At 40.5% G+C, this 18,574-nt stretch overlaps 1 protein-coding gene across 2 annotated transcripts in view; it reads right to left on the minus strand.

Moving 5' to 3' along the window:
- The window catches only part of ELOVL6 (ELOVL fatty acid elongase 6), a 144,804-nt gene that overhangs the window by 19,158 nt on the left and 107,072 nt on the right, over positions 1-18,574 (minus strand). The window contains exon 2 of one of the 2 annotated variants that reach the window (XM_063458354.1): positions 780-911. The exons of the other annotated variant lie outside the window; for it this stretch is intronic. Coding sequence (XP_063314424.1) covers positions 780-911 — 132 coding nt within the window. The remainder of the gene's footprint in view (positions 1-779; positions 912-18,574) is intronic. 2 annotated transcript variants of the gene reach the window in all.

Genomic DNA, 18,574 nt, shown 5'->3' on the forward strand with positions numbered 1-18,574 from the left:
AAACTAAACTGTTCTCATTTTGTTAGGGCGAAATTCGGTAGTTTCGCCGTCGTCCTGTGTAAATTACATAAGGACGTTTGGGAATAGTGAAAGCAGGTGTCGTATAAAAACAAAACAGATTTATTTTCAATCAGATGGAACTTACTTTAAAAGTTCTTATCTCTTGCTGTGAAATTGCACTTCAATTACATACATGAGGCTCCTGCAGGGTCTATCAAGTTATTAACAGAGCAGGAGATAATAAATTCTAACTAAGAATTTGCAATAAAGAAAGTTTAAACATTAGCTCTCTTAACAGGAAGTGTTCAGGAAGGCTGTATAAGTCACATACAGGGAGGTGTGAATATGGCTGCATAAACAAAGTGATATAACTTCTAAATGGAATTGAGCAGTGAGACTGCAGCGGTATGATCTATACACCAAAATTGCTTCATTAAGCTAAAGTTTTTTGGGTGCCTATAGTGTCCCTTTAATGTATGAAAAACATTATTTTTGTTTGGTTTTTAAAAGTCATAAACACTGAAGATAATAAAGCTGTACCTTATTACAGTACATATGCAATTAGTTCAGCTTTTATATGCCAAGTATGTAAGTATTTAAACAGTTGTGGGATGTGTCTTGGTCTGAACTTACGACTGTGCCGTACATATGTGTAATATTACACAAGTATATATACTTGGTATTCTTTAATCTTTCTTTCAGCATGTGATTGGGACAACACTAGGACATACTGACCAGCATATGTACAGTAGGTGAGATATGAAACCGAGAGGACCTACCTGAAAACTGCAAGACTAAGAGACCACAAGACAAGGGGCTTCCTTAATTCAAACTTTTCTCGCTGTTTCATTAAGTGCCGACCACCAAATATAAAGGCAGCATACATAGCTGAAAACAGGAATGATTTCTTCCTGTAAAGGAAAAAAGAATATAAATAAATAAACAGCACTGTTTTAATAAATAAAAGTGACATAACCTATATATATATAAATATATATAATATAAGTAGCCCTGATTCAATGTCATTAATTATCCCTGGATATTGTAACAACACAAGATGTTTTATTTATATTTTGGATTTATGTGACAGATCAATTTGTTTGTGCATAGATTAACAGGAATTTGATTCATTCATCGTAGGTGAAAAGGATTTATGCACAAGTCTAGTAATTGCACAAGTTACCTATTGGAAGCAGCAACACACTTGTCTCTCTGTATCCTTCAACCTGTGATTTGTTGTTAACCTTGCAATATGAGCCTATAGATTTAGACACAATAGTAACAATGAAATCACAGCTTAGGTCTAGTTTTCAAAAAACAATAAACATGTTTTGCCTACGTAGAAGATTGCCTGTAGTGGGTATGGTGCTTGGAGTGCTTCGTTAAGCGCTCAGGGAAAGAACATGTACATTCACATGTACAAATACCCATGCAGCATTAATATATTTGTACTCACTTTGTAAAGAGCATGCCTCGTCACATTTATTTTCTGATATTCTCTGGTATGCTAAATATTAATTTTGAGATTCAATCATGAGAACATTAATGTTATCCACAAGCAAAGACATAAAGTTTGAGCTTGCTGCTTATTATTTGCAGTGTCAGTTACTTGGCAGAGCTAAACGTCCAGCTGATTAGGCAGTTGGCAAGAGCACTGCTAAATGAAGCGCCAATAATGATGTGTACTGAACTGATAACAGAACTACTCATAGTTCTTGACTAAGAATGCAAGTAAATTATAAGATCGAAAAGATTGGGCACAGTAGACACGGAAAACGTCTGAACTGTATTTCAGAAGGTATAGGAAGTACACAGCTTGTATGCAATATGCACGTTTGGTCTGTAACATCCCCAAAATCAAATGAAGAAAGTGTGCACATTAGATCGATTTTATATCACAAATAATAACAAAAAATAGCAATTGTAAATGAGTTATTACAAAAATTTGTAGATTGAAATAAAATTTAGCATTCATGCTTTGTAATATTCTACCACTATATGAATAATGGTTAAGCATTGGCATTTTAGTTTCCGTGGAACTATTTCATATAATAGTTACATAGCCTGAAAAGAGACGTGCGTACATCAAGTTCAGCCTTTCTCACATCTGTTTTTGCTGTTGATCCAAAGGAATCAATCCTAGCTTATTTTCTGGGGCTGCCCTTAATATAAGCGCTACCCCAAAAATAAGCCCTAGTCATTAGTTCTCTAATCTATGTTCGGGGAACATAGATTCGCGGGATTCCATTCGCGAGTAAGCTGATCTATGTTTGAGAAAGTTCCCCCGAACATAGATTTGGGATATTGTATTAGCGAGCAAGCTAATCTATGTTTGGGAATATTTCCCCCCCCGAACATAGATTTGCGGGATTCCATGCCTTAGATGAACTGGTCTATGTTCAGGGGTATTCCCCTGAACGTAAACCTGCTTTCTAGCACATACTTGCTACCGTTTCCCCCCAAAATAAGACATCTCTTGAAAATAAGCCCTAGTGCGTTTTTCGGGGGGGGAAATTAATATAAGACCCAGTCTTATTTTCGGGGAAAGACAGTATCAAAATATGGGTCCTCATAGTTTGTGAAAGTGCACTATATGACATATACAGAGAAGATGGAAAAAATATAAATAAATGTGAATGGTATTGATTACAAATTACGGTATAAAATTGCATTTCCTAAAATACATATACCTCACTGTATTAGCAATACATTTTTTGTGACATCTCACAATCTTCCAACCAGTTTTGAGCATGTTATGCAGTTGTATCCTGCCTAACACATTTTTCAGAGCAGTGGCAAGTATGACAACATTAACTGCAACAAAAAATACTCAGTGTATTTTCACTTATGTGTAATTGTGTATTGTTTTACTTCAGTTCTATTCTGCCAAAGTGTAGTTGTGCTGCTAAAGTGTTTAAATGGATATTAGTGAAATTAGTAGGGTAGGCCACTATTAGCTCAGGGCCTGGTCTATAGGTGCTTATATTTAATTGGCAAAGGAGGGTTACATGCCACTGTTAATACAGTTTACATTAACATTTCTGTGACAAGGAAAACATGTCATGAGTGTTTTAAAGTGTCTGTCCTCTTATTACAGAACTGCAAAAAGAAAAGGCCACCTAAGGCTAAGCCACCTGGATCCATTGAAGTGTAATTTGAATTGTGATCCAAACTGGCTGGTGAGGCAGAAGTTACCATGGCCTGGACTTACATTAAATGTGGCTCTAACTAAATTATTATTAAAACAAAGCCTAATCTGCAGATAAAATGACCATGGCTTTCCCCACTTTATTTTCCTAATATAAAACCTATTAATTTGACACTTCTACAAACATATTGACCCTGGGTCTAATGCTTATCTTCAGCAATTAATAAGTCATTAGTAATAACTTTGGTTTAATTGTTATATCTGAGGATAAGCATTGCAATGGTTATATTTTGTAGTAGCTATCACATTTACGAACTATAAAAAGAAAGTTGAGCTGGACTACATATCCGCCACACTACAATTTCAAGTTTACCTTGACTAGGTTTGTCTGAGGGCAGTCTGGGGCATGAGCACTGACCTGAGTCTGCTGGCCTGAGAGAATAGGCTGTACAGGACCAGACAAAAAGGCTGTAATGGTAGCCTCCCATAGAGTGCTGAGAGAAAGTGGCATGTTAGACCACTTCCTCCAAGAGCAGCCATGGAGTGTAGCAGTACTTACCCTCTCCAGGGGCCGTCCGGGGTCCTCTCTTCTCGTCGCGCGCGGTCCTGCTCCTGCACGAGCAGCGTGCGGCTCATCCGACGGCGAAATCAGGAAGGCGGGCAGTCACCGCGAGAAGCGGTCACGTGTCCCAGCCTGACTCTAAGAGCGCGCCGCGTGTCTCGGGCGCGCTCTTAAAGGGACAGTGGGAGACAAAATTTGAAACAGTCTCTCATTGGCCCCTGTCATGCCACATTCCCCATACACTCACGTTTTGGGGGCGTGGATATGACAGGGGCCAATCAAAGTGAATTCTAGGGTATTTATACTCACCTGTTTCCTTAGTACCTTGCCCTATCGTGGTTTCTGTTCAGTTCCCTTTAGTGCTTGTATCGTTCAGTTGTTTTTTTTGGTGCTTGACCTTGGCTTTGTTCCTGACTCCGCTTTTTCTTTATCCTTGCTTGTCTATCCGCAGGTTTGCTCTCCTGTGTACCAGTCCCTGGCTTGTTCTACTTTACGCTGTCTCTCTGTTCCCTTGACCTCGGCTTGTTCTGGACTCTGTCTTTTCTTGTACTCGTCTGAGTCCGGCCATTCTAAAGGTAAGACGTATCTTGTTTTCTTGCCTCTAGACTATCTGGACTATTCTTGTGTGTTGGGGTATATTACCGTGACATGGAGGAAGGAGGAAACTCTGGGTAACTGCTTTCAGGAATCTTAGGCCAATGGCAGTTCCCTGCATTGCACATCTTTGCAGGGTTGTATTTAGCACTGAGCAGTGTTTGTGCGTTTGAACGCAAGCATGTTTTTGTATGAAGTATGTATGTGTGTGTGAATGCAGTGGTGTATTTATATGTAGTGTTGGCATTTGAATGCAGATGTGTGTTTTTATGTACTGTTGCCATTTGAAAGCACTGGTCTACTAGTGTGTAGATTTTGCTTTTGAGTGAATTGGTATGTTTGCATGTAGTGTTAGCATTTGAATGTAGGGGTGTGTTTACATATAGTGTTCGTGGTATAATACGTATGTTTGTATGTAGTGTTGATTGTTGATTGTTTAAATGCAGGAGTGTGTTTGTATGTAGTATTGATATTTGAATGCAGTGTCTTTATGTGTAGTGTTGGCGTTTGAATTCTGAGATGCACACACTGATACACATTCACACACACTGACACAGATGCAGATACACATACACACACGGTGACACAGATGCAGGTACACAGATACACACACACACGCAGATATACAGACTCACAAATACACACACTGACACACATGCAGATACACACATACATTCAGACACACAGATACAAACACTGAAACACATAAAGCTACACAGACACTCAGAAACACACGATGACACACATTGTCAGACCACAGCAGTCATAGTGCCTGTGGCTGCTGCACCCTGGTCGGCATCCTCTGATCCTCAATTCACAGCCGGGATACTCGCAGCAGTTGTTCCGGCATTCCAAGATGGCAGCTGCTGCATTAGGAAACTGATCTGCAGGTCAGAGGTTGGAGGAGGCATGGCTGGGGGGCAGAGCCAGGACCATGATGTAACCAAGTTGGGGCTGAGTCCCACAGTCAGTCATATTGACCCCAGGTAACCCCTCCTAAAGGTGAGACTAGGCTATGTGATTGAGCCATTCCAGGGCTGATTGCTGCCTGCCCTGACCTCTAGACCGTCTGACTCTGATATCCTCCTGAACCTTCTTTGGATACCTTTGCCTTGGTTCTTCTGTTACTTTTATAAAAAGCACCCATGCCATCACCAATTTGACATAATCCCATTCTTTTCCTCAGTATCACTGTGGATGGTGCTTGTAAGAGAGAGCTGTTACTGCACCTGAGTTCCAAGACCACACACAACCACAGCAGGTTGTTACAGATACACACAGTGGCACGTATACAAATATACAGACACACATAGTGACACACATATTTCCCCTGTGATGTCTGGTAAGTCAGTTACTTGCTCAGCTTAATCCAACCTACTCACTGTTAAAAGCAAAACAAAATCCTCCAATTGTTACGTTAAAAATGTTTTTCCATCATTAGTTTTCCCCTTATAATTCAGAGCATCACTAAAGGAACAATAATGATGTGCAGGACTGCAGTGTAACCCACCCTGCGGGTTTAGCAGGACTTAGGGTCAAAGCGAACTAGGGGTTAAGGGGCTAAATGTACATGATAGCGTAGTGTGAATGAGCATCAGTGCTGACACACATTTTAAAGCCAGTGGCTACGCAAAAGCACAAATCTATGCAAGTTTACTTTGGTATCTTCAAACTGGGAGAAAAGAGAATTAAGAATGTTAAATTAGACACAAATTGAGACAGTCCTGTAATATGGGAGGCACATAGGTATACCCTGGAAAATAATGAAAAGTTATCTTTGGTTTATTATCTTGCATATAATTTTTTTTAACTTCACTGTACCTTTAAGAAGCTTATATGGCATAGAATAATTTAATAAGTTTCTCTTACACAGTCTTCTCTACTTAACATGGATCTTCATCATTCACTGAACACACACTCAACTTAGCAAGTGATTCCATAAAACATAATTTCACAGTGCCAGACTGCTCAGAAAGGATTAACAAACAAACTCATCAAATCAATGAAGCAGCAATTTGCTTAGTAAACAGTTATCTTACCCTGACATGCACCACAGGCTACTTGCTCACAAAAATGAGTTGGCCTAATTAATTAAGAATTTCTTGCAGCATATCTTTAGAAAATATCTGATTTAATTTCTAATGAGGAAAAAAAAAGGTCACCAAAGCCAGAATAAGAACACTGGGAATGTTTCCTACTTCAATGCTTGATGGAAAGGTCATTTCGCAAAAGCCTTCACGGAACATTGGATTATAAACAAAGAAATGGCTACACTTAAGATGAGGAAATATTATATTGATGAGGATAAAAACCACATCCATCTTTTTTGTAATTGTAAAAATCTATACTGTACAAATACATTCTGCTGCTATCTGCTAAATTCATTATTACGCAATCATTGGATGTTTTTGATGAGGTTGCTACTTTTTTCTCTTACTATTTTTCCAGTTGCTCTCCTGTTACCAGGTGTGAAGGTAGACTTTATAGATTGGACCTGCCAGACTATGCCTGATTCCAGAGTCAATATCCTGAATCATGTCTCAATATGGGATCTTTTTGCAGTTGAGGACCACACGTCCTTCTTGGAATGCATTCCGGATTGCAAACCATGGAGTTACGAACTCTATGGTAGGATCATTGAAAACCGAATATGACGTGATGCGACCTAACACTAGAATGAGGCTTGGAACACAGCGCCCCGTCACAGGAGGGTAAAACGAAACAATTCACAGCTGTAAGTGATAAAAGTCATAAGAAGATAAATAAAAAGTCATATGGGAGCAGGGACCAGGAAGTCTATTATACCAGATTGAGGAAGCCAAAGTACGGCAAAGCGTGTCTTTGGATTACACAAAGACTTCACTAAGGTATTGGTATTTTTATATTGCACTTTTTTTGTTGTTTTATACTAGTATAATAAAGTTGATATTTTTTATACCTACTACTTGAGTCCCCTGCTGCACTTATAAAGAAGGTGCACAAAGCTCCCATATTGAGCCAGGATTTAGGCTCCACATTTGTGAGTATAACTGACACTTTACATAAGCTTTTTATTCTTAAAGCAATATTATTATTATATTATTTATATTATTTATTTATAGAGCACCGTCAAATTCCACAGCGCTTTACAATGGGTGGACGAACAGACATGTAGTTGTAACCAGACAAGTTGGACACATAGGAACAGAGGGGTTGAGGGTCCTGCTCAATGAGCTTATATGCTAGAGGGAGTGGGGTAAAATGACACAAAAGGTAAGGATATCACACTATCCCTGCATATTCTCTTTATCCTGAGATCTACAGTGAAATAAAGTTATCCATCAAAAGAGACAAAAGAGGGGAAAGGCCACCCAAAAAGTACCTAAAGGTTAAAAGCTATTAGCTATTAGCTCTGGACCATGTGTTCAATATCGGAAATTAACTTTTTATATATGTACTAAGGTTTTACACTATTGTCCACTATTTCTTTTTTAATGGTACATTTACCTGTCCATTATAGATTACAATTTAAGACAGTTATGTGTCCATATCTGTTCACTGTACTATGCGCAAGTTTGCACTGTTGTTGCACATTAAAGGTATATAGCGGGGGCAGAGCTTGAAGCCGGAGCTGAATGGAAACCATATCCATTCACTCCCGAGACAGCTGCTGATAATCTGCAACCATCACTAATCCATCAAACCACCCAGCCCTAAAATCCACAGAACCAGAACCGGGACTCTCTACCACATCGGTAGATGACTTTTTAAGGTCGATGTGCAACACATTACAGACCTCGTCAGGGCAACAGAGGAGGACATTATCGACATCCACAACAGTATGCCCACAATGAATGACAATATGCAGCAATTACATACAGCCCAACAAGCACTCTCGCTGCAGATGTCCACCCAAGAAGACCACACGGCGCAACCATGTTAAAATTTAAGGTATACCAGCCAACATAGCAGCGGACGACCTGCCGCACTATATAAGAAGACTCCTGGCTACTATCGTGCCTCCTGCCGCGGTCCGGAAAATCAAACTGGATGGGATATACCGACTCCTAAAACCACCTAACGCCCCTACCGCAGGTGCCAGAGATGTTATCCTTTGCTGCACCACCTGTGAGGAACTGACTCTGCTGGGTTTCAAACCCTGGTTTCCATGCTGCTAAACCTCTTCCTTACCAGTAAACCAGCCTGCCTTTTGCAAATGTACCTGAGATCTGGTAACATTGACTCTAAAGCATTGGTATCAGTGACAAGGCTCTTCAGCTGTGTCTGGTCATGTGTCTGGTTCTTGGCCTATAAAAGCCACTTCCTGTCTCTGTACCTTTGCCAGATTATTGTGGTTCCTGTACTCTCTAATCAAGCTTGTTCCTGTTTCTCCTACCTGTTGCTGATTTTGGACCGTTTTGACTTTGCTGCTTCTCCTTCCCACTGACCTCGGCTTGCCTCACTACGATTATCATCTCTCTGTTCCAGTCTCCCATCTCTGCTTAAGACCAGAAGGCCACTCAAGGCTCAGGGGCTCAACCACCTGGGTAACGAGTGGCTACCTCTGGCAGAAAACATTGCTGATCTGGCTACTGGACTCCAAAACTTTGTAACATCAATATCATTACACTACCTTTCACAAAACCAAACAATGACAGCACTTCAAGGTAAAAAACCTTTTACATTTGATAGCTCACACACTTCTTCCAAGAATTAACTCGAGCCAACTCCTTGAGCCACCTTACCAACCATTTATGCACTGCAGAGATACCCTATCGATGTGTACAGCCAAGATCCTTCACAGTGACCCAAGACAGAAAAGTCCACAAGATCTCTGCTGTGGCAGAAGCTCCTGCACTGATGATCAAATTAGGACTCACAAATCCTTTAACTGAGTCACCCTAGCGGACCACCACCTGGAATCCGGCCACCTCAGTGCCCTTTGTCCTAATGTGCCCTTTGTCCCAGTTACATCACTTGACTCATGGCTGAACATGCATCTGATGGTACAGAGGGCCGTTGCACAGTTTATATATGCTCATGTTGTGTTTTGTTCTTTTCTTTCCGTTACTTTGTTCGCACTTTGGGTCACCAGGGTGGGCACAGGGCCCTCAACATTGTAAGTACATCAAGCAGCTGTATTGAAACACCACAGTTAGACATTCTGACCTCCCTCCCCCCCACAGTATGCTATGGCATAACGTGGATTATATCTCACGATTCTCTAATACCAAGCCCAAACAAATAAACCACATACGCTATGTTAGTCTTATAGTTAACTCGAAATATAAAAAGAGGCTGGGCTGCTTATGTCTCACAAGCATGAGCTGTATCACACTGTTACGATGTTCCTCATGTACCTTATGTGTCTATGCTCATACTGTAACTTCTCATGCCTCAATACTAAAAAGATATTTTTAAAAAAGGCATATAGCGCTCCACTGTTTTTTATTGAGATTTCACTTTGCGTGGAGTCTATGTTTGCAGTGATACACTTTGAAATGCTGCACATACAGAGTTAAAGCACATTTTTACCTGCAATAAAGCCAAGAGAGTTCAGGGTTTCTAATGTTAATTCTGTGCATATTTGGCCTCTGTCTCAATATACAGATGACATCCACCCACTCCATGCTACCCATATCCTCCCCTCAGCCCATCCTCCAGGATGTCTCGCCTCAGGTCATTCTCCACGAAGACTACCATCAGCCCATCCTCCAGGATGTCTTCTCTCAGCCCATCCTCCAGGATGTCTCCCCTCAGCCCATCCTACAGAATGTCTCCCCTCAGCCCATCCTCCAGAATGTCTCCCCTCAGCCCATCCTCCAGAATGTCTCCCCTCAGCCCATCCTCCAGAATGTCTCCCCTCAGCCCATCCTCCAGAATGTCTCCCCTCAGCCCATCCTCCAGAATGTCTCCCCTCAGCCCATCCTCCAGAATGTCTCCCCTCAGCCCATTCTCCAGGAAGTCTCCCCAAAGCCCATCCTTCAGTTGGAGGTGGATCAGAATGCCAGGAGAACTTGGCACCAGATCTATGGTCATTTTTCCTTATTATTTTTCTTTTGGGTAGTGTGGGGTTTTATGGTTTTCTACTCCAATAGACAGATATTTAACAGGGTATATATATATATAGCATATATTGCATATATAGGTAATAGGATGAAATCGAGTGAACTGGTATGAAAGAGGAATAAATGCAAAAACAATTAAATTAAATATAACATAAAAATAGCATGAAAACAGAATAAGGAGTTAATAGCTTAACAAATTGGGTAATTAATAGAAAACTCATAAAGTGCTATATACAACTTCCCAAGTGACAGTGTACAATGTTTAATGATGTATTTTCAGTCACTGATTTGGCAGAGGCGGAGACCCTGGTGAATTCCTAGAGGTGCTTGACCACTTGAGCATGCATAGGCAACCTTCGGCACTCCAGATGTTTTTGGACTACATCCCCCATGATACTCTGTCAGTATTATGGATGTAAGAGCATTATGGGGGATGTAGTCCACAACATATGGAGTGCCGAAGGTTGCCTGTCCTTGCACTAGAGGCATCTGTCTCCAGAACTTACAATGTGCCTTAATATGCTTAAAAGGATACTATAGGCACCCAAACTACTTTATCTCAGTGAAGTGGTCTGGGTGCAGTGCCTTGCAATCTAAAACAGTGCAGTTTCTGAGATGATTTTCTGCATTGTTCATTAAACAAATAATTCTTCATTAAACAAAGAATTTGAAAGTCAAGGCCCAAATAGGCAAATTGGGGGGAACAAATCAACATTCCTACCCTTCAATTTAAAGCTGCACCCAGACCACTTCACTGAGATGAAGTGTTTTGGGTGCCTATAGTATGTTTTTAAGCATATTAAGGCACATTATAAGTCCTGAAGACAGATGCCTTTAGTGCAGGGACAGGCAACCTTCGGCACTTCAGATGTTGTGGTCTACATATATTTAAAAAAATAAAAACTACCACAACAAGAGGACATAGTCTTAAATTAGAGGGGCAAAGGTTTAAAAATAATATCAGGAAGTATTACTTTACTGAGAGGGTAGTGGATGCATGGAATAGCCTTCCAGCTGAAGTGGTAGAGGTTAACATAGTAAAGGAGTTTAAGCATGCATGTGATAGGCATAAGGCTATCCTAACTATAAGATCAGGCCAGGGACTAATGAAAGTATTTAGAAAATTGGGCAGACTAGATGGGCCGAATGGTTCTTATCTGCCGTCACATTCTATGTTTCTATGTTATTACTTTACAAGGTTAACTCCACCTCTAGTAGCTGCCTACCAGACAGCTATTACCACTTCCTGGTGCCTAACAGTTTTCTCCATGAAACAATGCCAGGCGTCCTCACACTTTGCATTAGACGTCTAACATTTTCAAATTCCACATAAGAAATAATTGATCCAATGCCTTCCTGTTGGAAAGCTTTAAACGCATGCGCATCCCCCTCGCCTTAAATTGAAGGGTAGGAATGGTGCTTTTTTTTTTTCCTAGTTTGCCTATTTGGGCCTTGACCTTCACATTTTTTGTTTAATGAAGAATTATTTGTTTAACCCCTTAAGGACACATGACGTGTGTGACACGTCATGATTCCCTTTTATTCCAGAAGTTTGGTCCTTAAGGGGTTAATGAACAATGCAGAAAAAAAAAAGTTCGCCATCCCCCAATTATTTTGAGCTCCTATGCTCTTGCATAAATTATTCTGGTCTCTTACCAAATTTTACTGCAACTTTTTCTGGATTTTGTCTAACATCTAACAGTAGTAAATGCCTACATGTTTGCTGAGTACAGTAAGCCAACTAATGAGTCACACACAGTGTCAGGGTGTCTTTGTCAGAGAGCAATACATTCTTCTATGTCCAGGTCCAGCTCCCTCTACCTGAAGTCTCAGGCTCAAAGAAAAAACAAAAAACAAAAAAAAACCTAAATAGGATAAGGCTCATAAGATACCAACAAGTATAATTCTCCTAATCCTCTTACCGAGCTCAGAGCCTGCCAACACTGCTAGATCCTAAGGCATTGCCCAAGATGAACAGTTTGTTCTGAAATAGTTGTAAAACAGATAGATGGATAAAGATGAATCAAAATAACAACACCTTAATGAAAAATGAAATGTCAGAATTATATTTCTAAAATATTATCAGTTTATCTTAGTTCGGGTAAGAGAGCCAGTTCGGTGTGGTTAAACTCCTGTAGTGATTGGCATTCTTACAAAGTATTTTGTTAAAATTGCTCTTTCCAGGAACATCACAGCTCACTGCCAAAAGGACACTACTGCCAACTAATCAATCTTTACCCATTTACACTATAAGCCTGACTTCCCAATATCAGCAGCAATCACAGATCCATTACCAGCTCCGAGTCCGAAAGGGAATTTTTCACCCAGAAAATACCATTTCCACTAACTGGAAATCTGATTTGAATGTTTACTATTGAGTGAAAAATAAGATGTGGTTATGCAAAATAATACTAATTATACTAATTATGATTAAGTGTCGTAACAGATTGCTAATGACTACTAAATAATAAAATAATTTTATTAACAGTTTAATCTTGTGTGGTTGAAGTTTGCTTTTGTGGTCTGTAGAATTTATTGAAATATTGTAACTGATTTCATTTCACTGTATTAAATTATGTAGATCAATTGGGGAGCAAACCAGAGTAACGTTGTTGCTGATTGCTCAAGTTTTAGAACACTGCCCCAGAACCCTGCTTTAAATATCTCCCATTGTGTGTTTGTACATTTGATTAAATCAATGAGCTCTGTGTAAAAGTTCTACAGAACAGATATCATACGTCTCAACAGCAGGAGATATTAAACATGAATGGTATTGGGAGGTGACTGCATACCTGTTAAGTCTCCCTATTCAGGGGGGACAGTTCATATTTTGTTCTCAAATCGATTTCACCCTCTATACCAGAGCTCCACTGAGATAATACTCACAGTAATGTGCCTTTAAATTAGTAGTAAATTTCCTGATAAACCAGTCTGTGTATAAGATAAATTGTTCTAGTTTTTAAATATAATTATAAATCGCTACTACTAAAATTCCTAAAACTTCTCAAAATACCTCTACCATGACAGTTCTCACACCTAAAATTAAAGTGTACCTCTTTGTCCTTTACAAATGTTGGAAGGTATGTGACTGGAGTGGGGTTACTCAAAGTACATTTGAGTCATTTCCTAAACCAGGCTACCAGTTCACCCATGAACAGAACACCACACAAAATAATTTTTGCATTGTGAAAAATGACTTGTATTGGCTTTGAGATCTACTCATAGTCTGCTATTTCAAGATGGTTCTCTAGTTTCTAAATTATGACCGTCATTTCAGATACGGGACTGTTGGGATTATATAAGCCATATAATGAGACTGAACTTTACATTTTGGTACATTCATTTCAACGTTTGGTCAAAGAATGTGTTAGTTGGTAAGAAAGTGATTTTCGACAGATCGTGAGCTACTGGTTTTACAGGGGAAAAAACATCTATTTGGCTGTTATTGTTTCTTTTCTTTTTAGAATGTAAAAGAGAAGACCAATTTTCCAAGCAAACTTTTACCATTAAGGAATGCAGAGGTTACATTGTATTCTGCTATTTGCGAAAGAGATATCTTTATTTTCTATGGGATAAAATCATGTATTTAATAAAAGCAGTTAAACTCTTTAAATCACTTTGATATACCGTATATACTCGAGTATAAGCCGACCCGAATATAAGCCGAGGCCCCTAATTTTATCCCAAAAAACTGGGAAAACTTATTGACTCGAGTATAAGACTAGGGTGGGAAATGCAGCAGCTACTGGTAAATTTCTAAATAAAATTAGATCCTAAAAAAAATATATTAATTGAATATTTATTTACAGTGTGTGTATAATGAATGCAGTGTGTGCGTATGTGTGTGTGTATGAGTGCAGCGTGTGTGTATGAGTGCAGTGTGTGTATGAGTGCAGTGTGTGTGTGCATGAATGCAGTGTGTGTGTGCATGAATGCAGTGTGTGAATGCAGTGTGTGCAGGGCCGGTGCAAGGATATTTGCCGCCGTAGGCAAAACATTTTTTGCCGCCCCCTCCCCCCCCCATATGTCCTGACTTCCCCTCCTCCTCCCTCAGTGGTCCTTACCTCCCCACCCCCGTGTTCCTTCACTCCCCCCCCCCCAGTGGTCCTGACTCACCCCTCCCCTAGTGGTCCTTACCCTCCCCTCCCCTAGTGGTCCTTACTTCCCCCTCCCCTCCCATAGTGGTCCATATCCCACCCCCTCCCTCTCATAGTGGTCCTTATCCCCCTTCTCCCTCCCATAGTGTTCCTTATCCCCCCCCCATCCCTCCCATAGTGGTCCATATACCCCCCCCCCTCCCTCCCATAATGGTCCTTATACCCCCCTCCCTCCCATAGTGGTCCTTATCCCACCCCCTCCCATAGTGGTCCTTATACCCCCCTCCCTCCAATAGTGGTCCTTATCCCCCCCTCCCTCCCATAGTGGTCCTTATACCCCCCTCCCTCCCATAGTGGTCCTTATCCCCCCCTCCCTCCCATAGTGGTCCTTATCCCCCCCTCCCTCCCATAGTGGTCCTTACCCCCCCCCTCCCTCCCATAGTGGTCCTTACCCCCCCCCCTCCCTCCCATAGTGGTCCTTATACCCCCCTCCCTCCCATAGCGGTCCTTATACCCCCCTCCCTCCCATAGTGGTCCTTAACCCACCCCCTCCCTCCCATAGTGGTCCTTATACCCCCCCCCCTCCCATAGTGGTCCTTATACCCCTTTTTTTTTTTTAATTAATTTTTTTTATTATTTTATTTATATTTTTTTTTTTCGTCCCCCCTCCCTGCTTGATATATGGCAGGGAGGGGGGCTCTCCTTCCCTGGTGGTCCAGCATTGGTAGTTCAGTGGGGGGGGAGAGGGGGGCTGGCAGAGCTGTACTTACCTTTCCTGCAGCTCCTGTCAGCTCTCTCCTCCTCCGCGCGGTCTGTGCAGCTCCCTCTGTCAGCTCCCAGTGTAAGTCTCGCGAGAGCTGCGGCTCTCGCGAGACTTACACTGGGAGCTGACCGAGGTGCTGAACGGACGGCGCGGAGGAGGAGAGAGCTGACAGGAGCTGCAGAACAGGTAAGTAACGCTCTCTCACAGCCCCCCTCTCCCCCCAGTCTGTATTATGGCAATGCAAATTGCCATAATACAGACTCTGACTCGAGTATAAGCCGAGTTGGGGTTTTTCAGCCCAAAAAATGGGCTGAAAAACTCGGCTTATACTCGAGTATATACGGTAATGTTTGTGTAGGCTACATGTAAAAATTATTTTTTATTGAAATAGTTATGACATTTACTGTAACATGTTTATTGATCTGGGATGATTGGAAGATCGTAACAAGTATCCCATTAAACTTTTTTTAATGACAAACAGCCCTATCTAATAACAGAGTTGAACAGTGTGAAATTACATCTTTTGATTAATACAGTATTTAGTGTAGTTTAGATAGGTAAATAAACATTAGGAGATTAAAGCAATATATTATTCTGTGATAGGAACGTAATATTTAATAGCTAACTATACATGTGTAAAGATTACTTGAAAGTTATAATGAAAATACCCAAATATGAAATTGCTTGCAGCTGAGCTGTTACATCAGTTAAAACAATGTTATGTCTTGTCACAGAGACAGAATTGTTTGTTGCCAACAGCCCCCAAATTGTCAGTGTTGCTTTCCTGCACTCTTTACCTCTTTGTGTGTCTCTCGCGACTCCTACAAAAATCGATTTTTGACTTTTCTTTTTAAAGGACCACTATAGGCACCCAGAACACTTCAGCTTCAATGAAGTGGTCTGGGTGCCAGGTCCATCTAGGGTTAACCCTGCATCTGTAAACAGAGCAGTTTCAGAGAAACTGCTATGTTTACAATAGGGTTAATCCAGCCTCTAGTGGCTGTCTCATTGACAGCCGCTAGAGGCACTTCCCATTTCTCACTGTGAAAATCACAGTGAGAAGATGCTGACGCCCATAGGAAAGCATTGAGTAATGCTTTCCTATGGACTGACTGAATGCACATGTGGCTCTTGCTGCGCATTCCAATTCAGCGCTGACGTCGGAAGAGGGAGGAGAGTTCCCCAGCGGCGAGGGAGCCCGGCACTGGAGAAAGGTAAGAGTTTAAAACCTTCCTCCCCCTTCAGCGCGGCGGGAGTGGCACCCTGAGGGTGGGGGGGGGGGAGGGGGGACCTATTAACACCAATGTCCCAGGAAAACAAGTTTGTTTCCTGGTCCTTTAAGCAGCAGCTCCAACTTGTAGGTTGCGGCAGCCATTTTGTAACTGTTACTGCCTAGCAGCTTTTCATGCAATCCTTGCTCTGAATTACAACTATGGAAAGAGGGAGAGGAGTCAATGAGTTTCCATCCAGAATTCTTTCATAGTTATCCTTCAGTGTCTCGCTGCTATTTATGCCAGGGCTAAGTGAGACTGCGACCAGGGGGGACTGACAGTGTCCTGGGCCACCGGTGACCTGGTGCAAGGATTTCTGCCGCCCTAGGCAAAAATCAATTTTGCCGCGCCCTCATGTCACTAACTCACTGGCACACACACAGACACTTACTGACAAACATGCACTCACTCATGTGTCCTTCTTTATGGACACATGACATATGTGAAATTTCATGATTCCCTTTATTCCAGAAGTTTGGTCCTTAAGGGGTTAAGCAATGTAATGGATGACCCTATACTCCCATTATGAGTTAGTAGAGAAGCAAGGGTAGTAATTTTCTAACTTTGTTTCTAGTTTTGAGACACATGTGTGTGTATATATGTACATTTAGTGCTGATCCAGCTAAACTTAACAGTTATTTAACCAAGATACTTGCCTACTATCCAGCTTTCACTCACTTCATTATTTTTTTTTGTTTCCATCTCTTGCACTCTCTTTGTGTAAAATAAAAGACTGTTTTTTAGTTTTTCAACATTCTGTATTTTTTTTATTGCCCTTATATTAAAGAGTATTACATTCATAGGATATTTTTTTTTTATCAAACACTGATATCTGAGTATTAATTATTTATTTTTACAAATACTATTATATCTAGGTTTTATCATATTACATTAGAGAAAACCAATATGTTTAAAAATATCTAATTTCTAATTTAATTGCAAAGTACGGTAATTAGTTTTATATATGTTGTATTAATAAATTGAGCAATATGTACTAATAATTTTGTTCTCGTTTCTTTATTTTCCCACCTCTCTCTCTGTATTTAAATATATATAGGACTAATTTTATTCAATATATATACTATATATTGAGATTTTTTTATAGTTTTTTGCACTCCGGAAAAATCGAATTTCGAAATTTGATGGTATCTAATGAACATTCGGTGACTGAACTTACATACCAGAATGCACTATGGAATTAGAAATTCGATTTTGCAAGTTGCGAATGAATCAATTGGGTCAGAGCGAATGAAGATTGCAACTTTGAATTCAGGACAAGACGCGGCGGGACACTTTCCAATACATCACTACCAGTTCGAAACAGCAAAAGGAGACAATCATAAGTGGCATTGTTGAGAACACGTCATTTTTAGGACACGACCCTACACTCACGCTGCCTAAAGGAACGCCCAGATTGGTGGGACACTTATTCCAATCCCCTATAAGAGTTGGAGCCAAATACAGATTGAAAAACCTGGTGGACAGTTGAAATGCGCCTTGGAGGAAGGATTCCAGTGTTTAATATTGATGGTTTCTGTTTTATATAGTTTTTCTTAGGGGTGCACCGGAATGAAAATTCAGGGCCGAAACCGAAACCGAAAATTCAGGATGCCCTTGACCGAAAACCGAAACCGAAACCGAAACTGCCTTTTTGCCCAAATACTTTTAAAATAGTCATAATATATTAATTAATAATAATATTTATTATTTAATAATAATGATTTAGAAATGTGGACTAGGGACTTGAAGAAGCACTTTGGGCAGATTGGCACGTGCAGAATATAATTAATAAATGGATGTGGATATGTTTGCAGCAGGAAAGTATTTCATTATCAAAATGCTCTAGGTAGGAATCACCCTGGTGTCATCAGGCTACATATAATTCATTATATAATATAATACTTTATTAATTATTTTATTTACATTTTAGTCTGAGTGCTAGTCAGACTCATGGCACTATTTTTAGAAACAACAAAATGTCGGATGGGCGCGAAAATTGTTACAGTACAGTCAGCAATACACTTCATCTTCCTGGAGGCACAATTAGCCTCCTGTACATCAGGGCAATCATCATTTTAAGTGGATCTAAGTG

Source organism: Pelobates fuscus, chromosome 6 (genome assembly GCF_036172605.1).
Source record: "Pelobates fuscus isolate aPelFus1 chromosome 6, aPelFus1.pri, whole genome shotgun sequence".
NCBI lineage: Eukaryota > Metazoa > Chordata > Amphibia > Anura > Pelobatidae > Pelobates > Pelobates fuscus.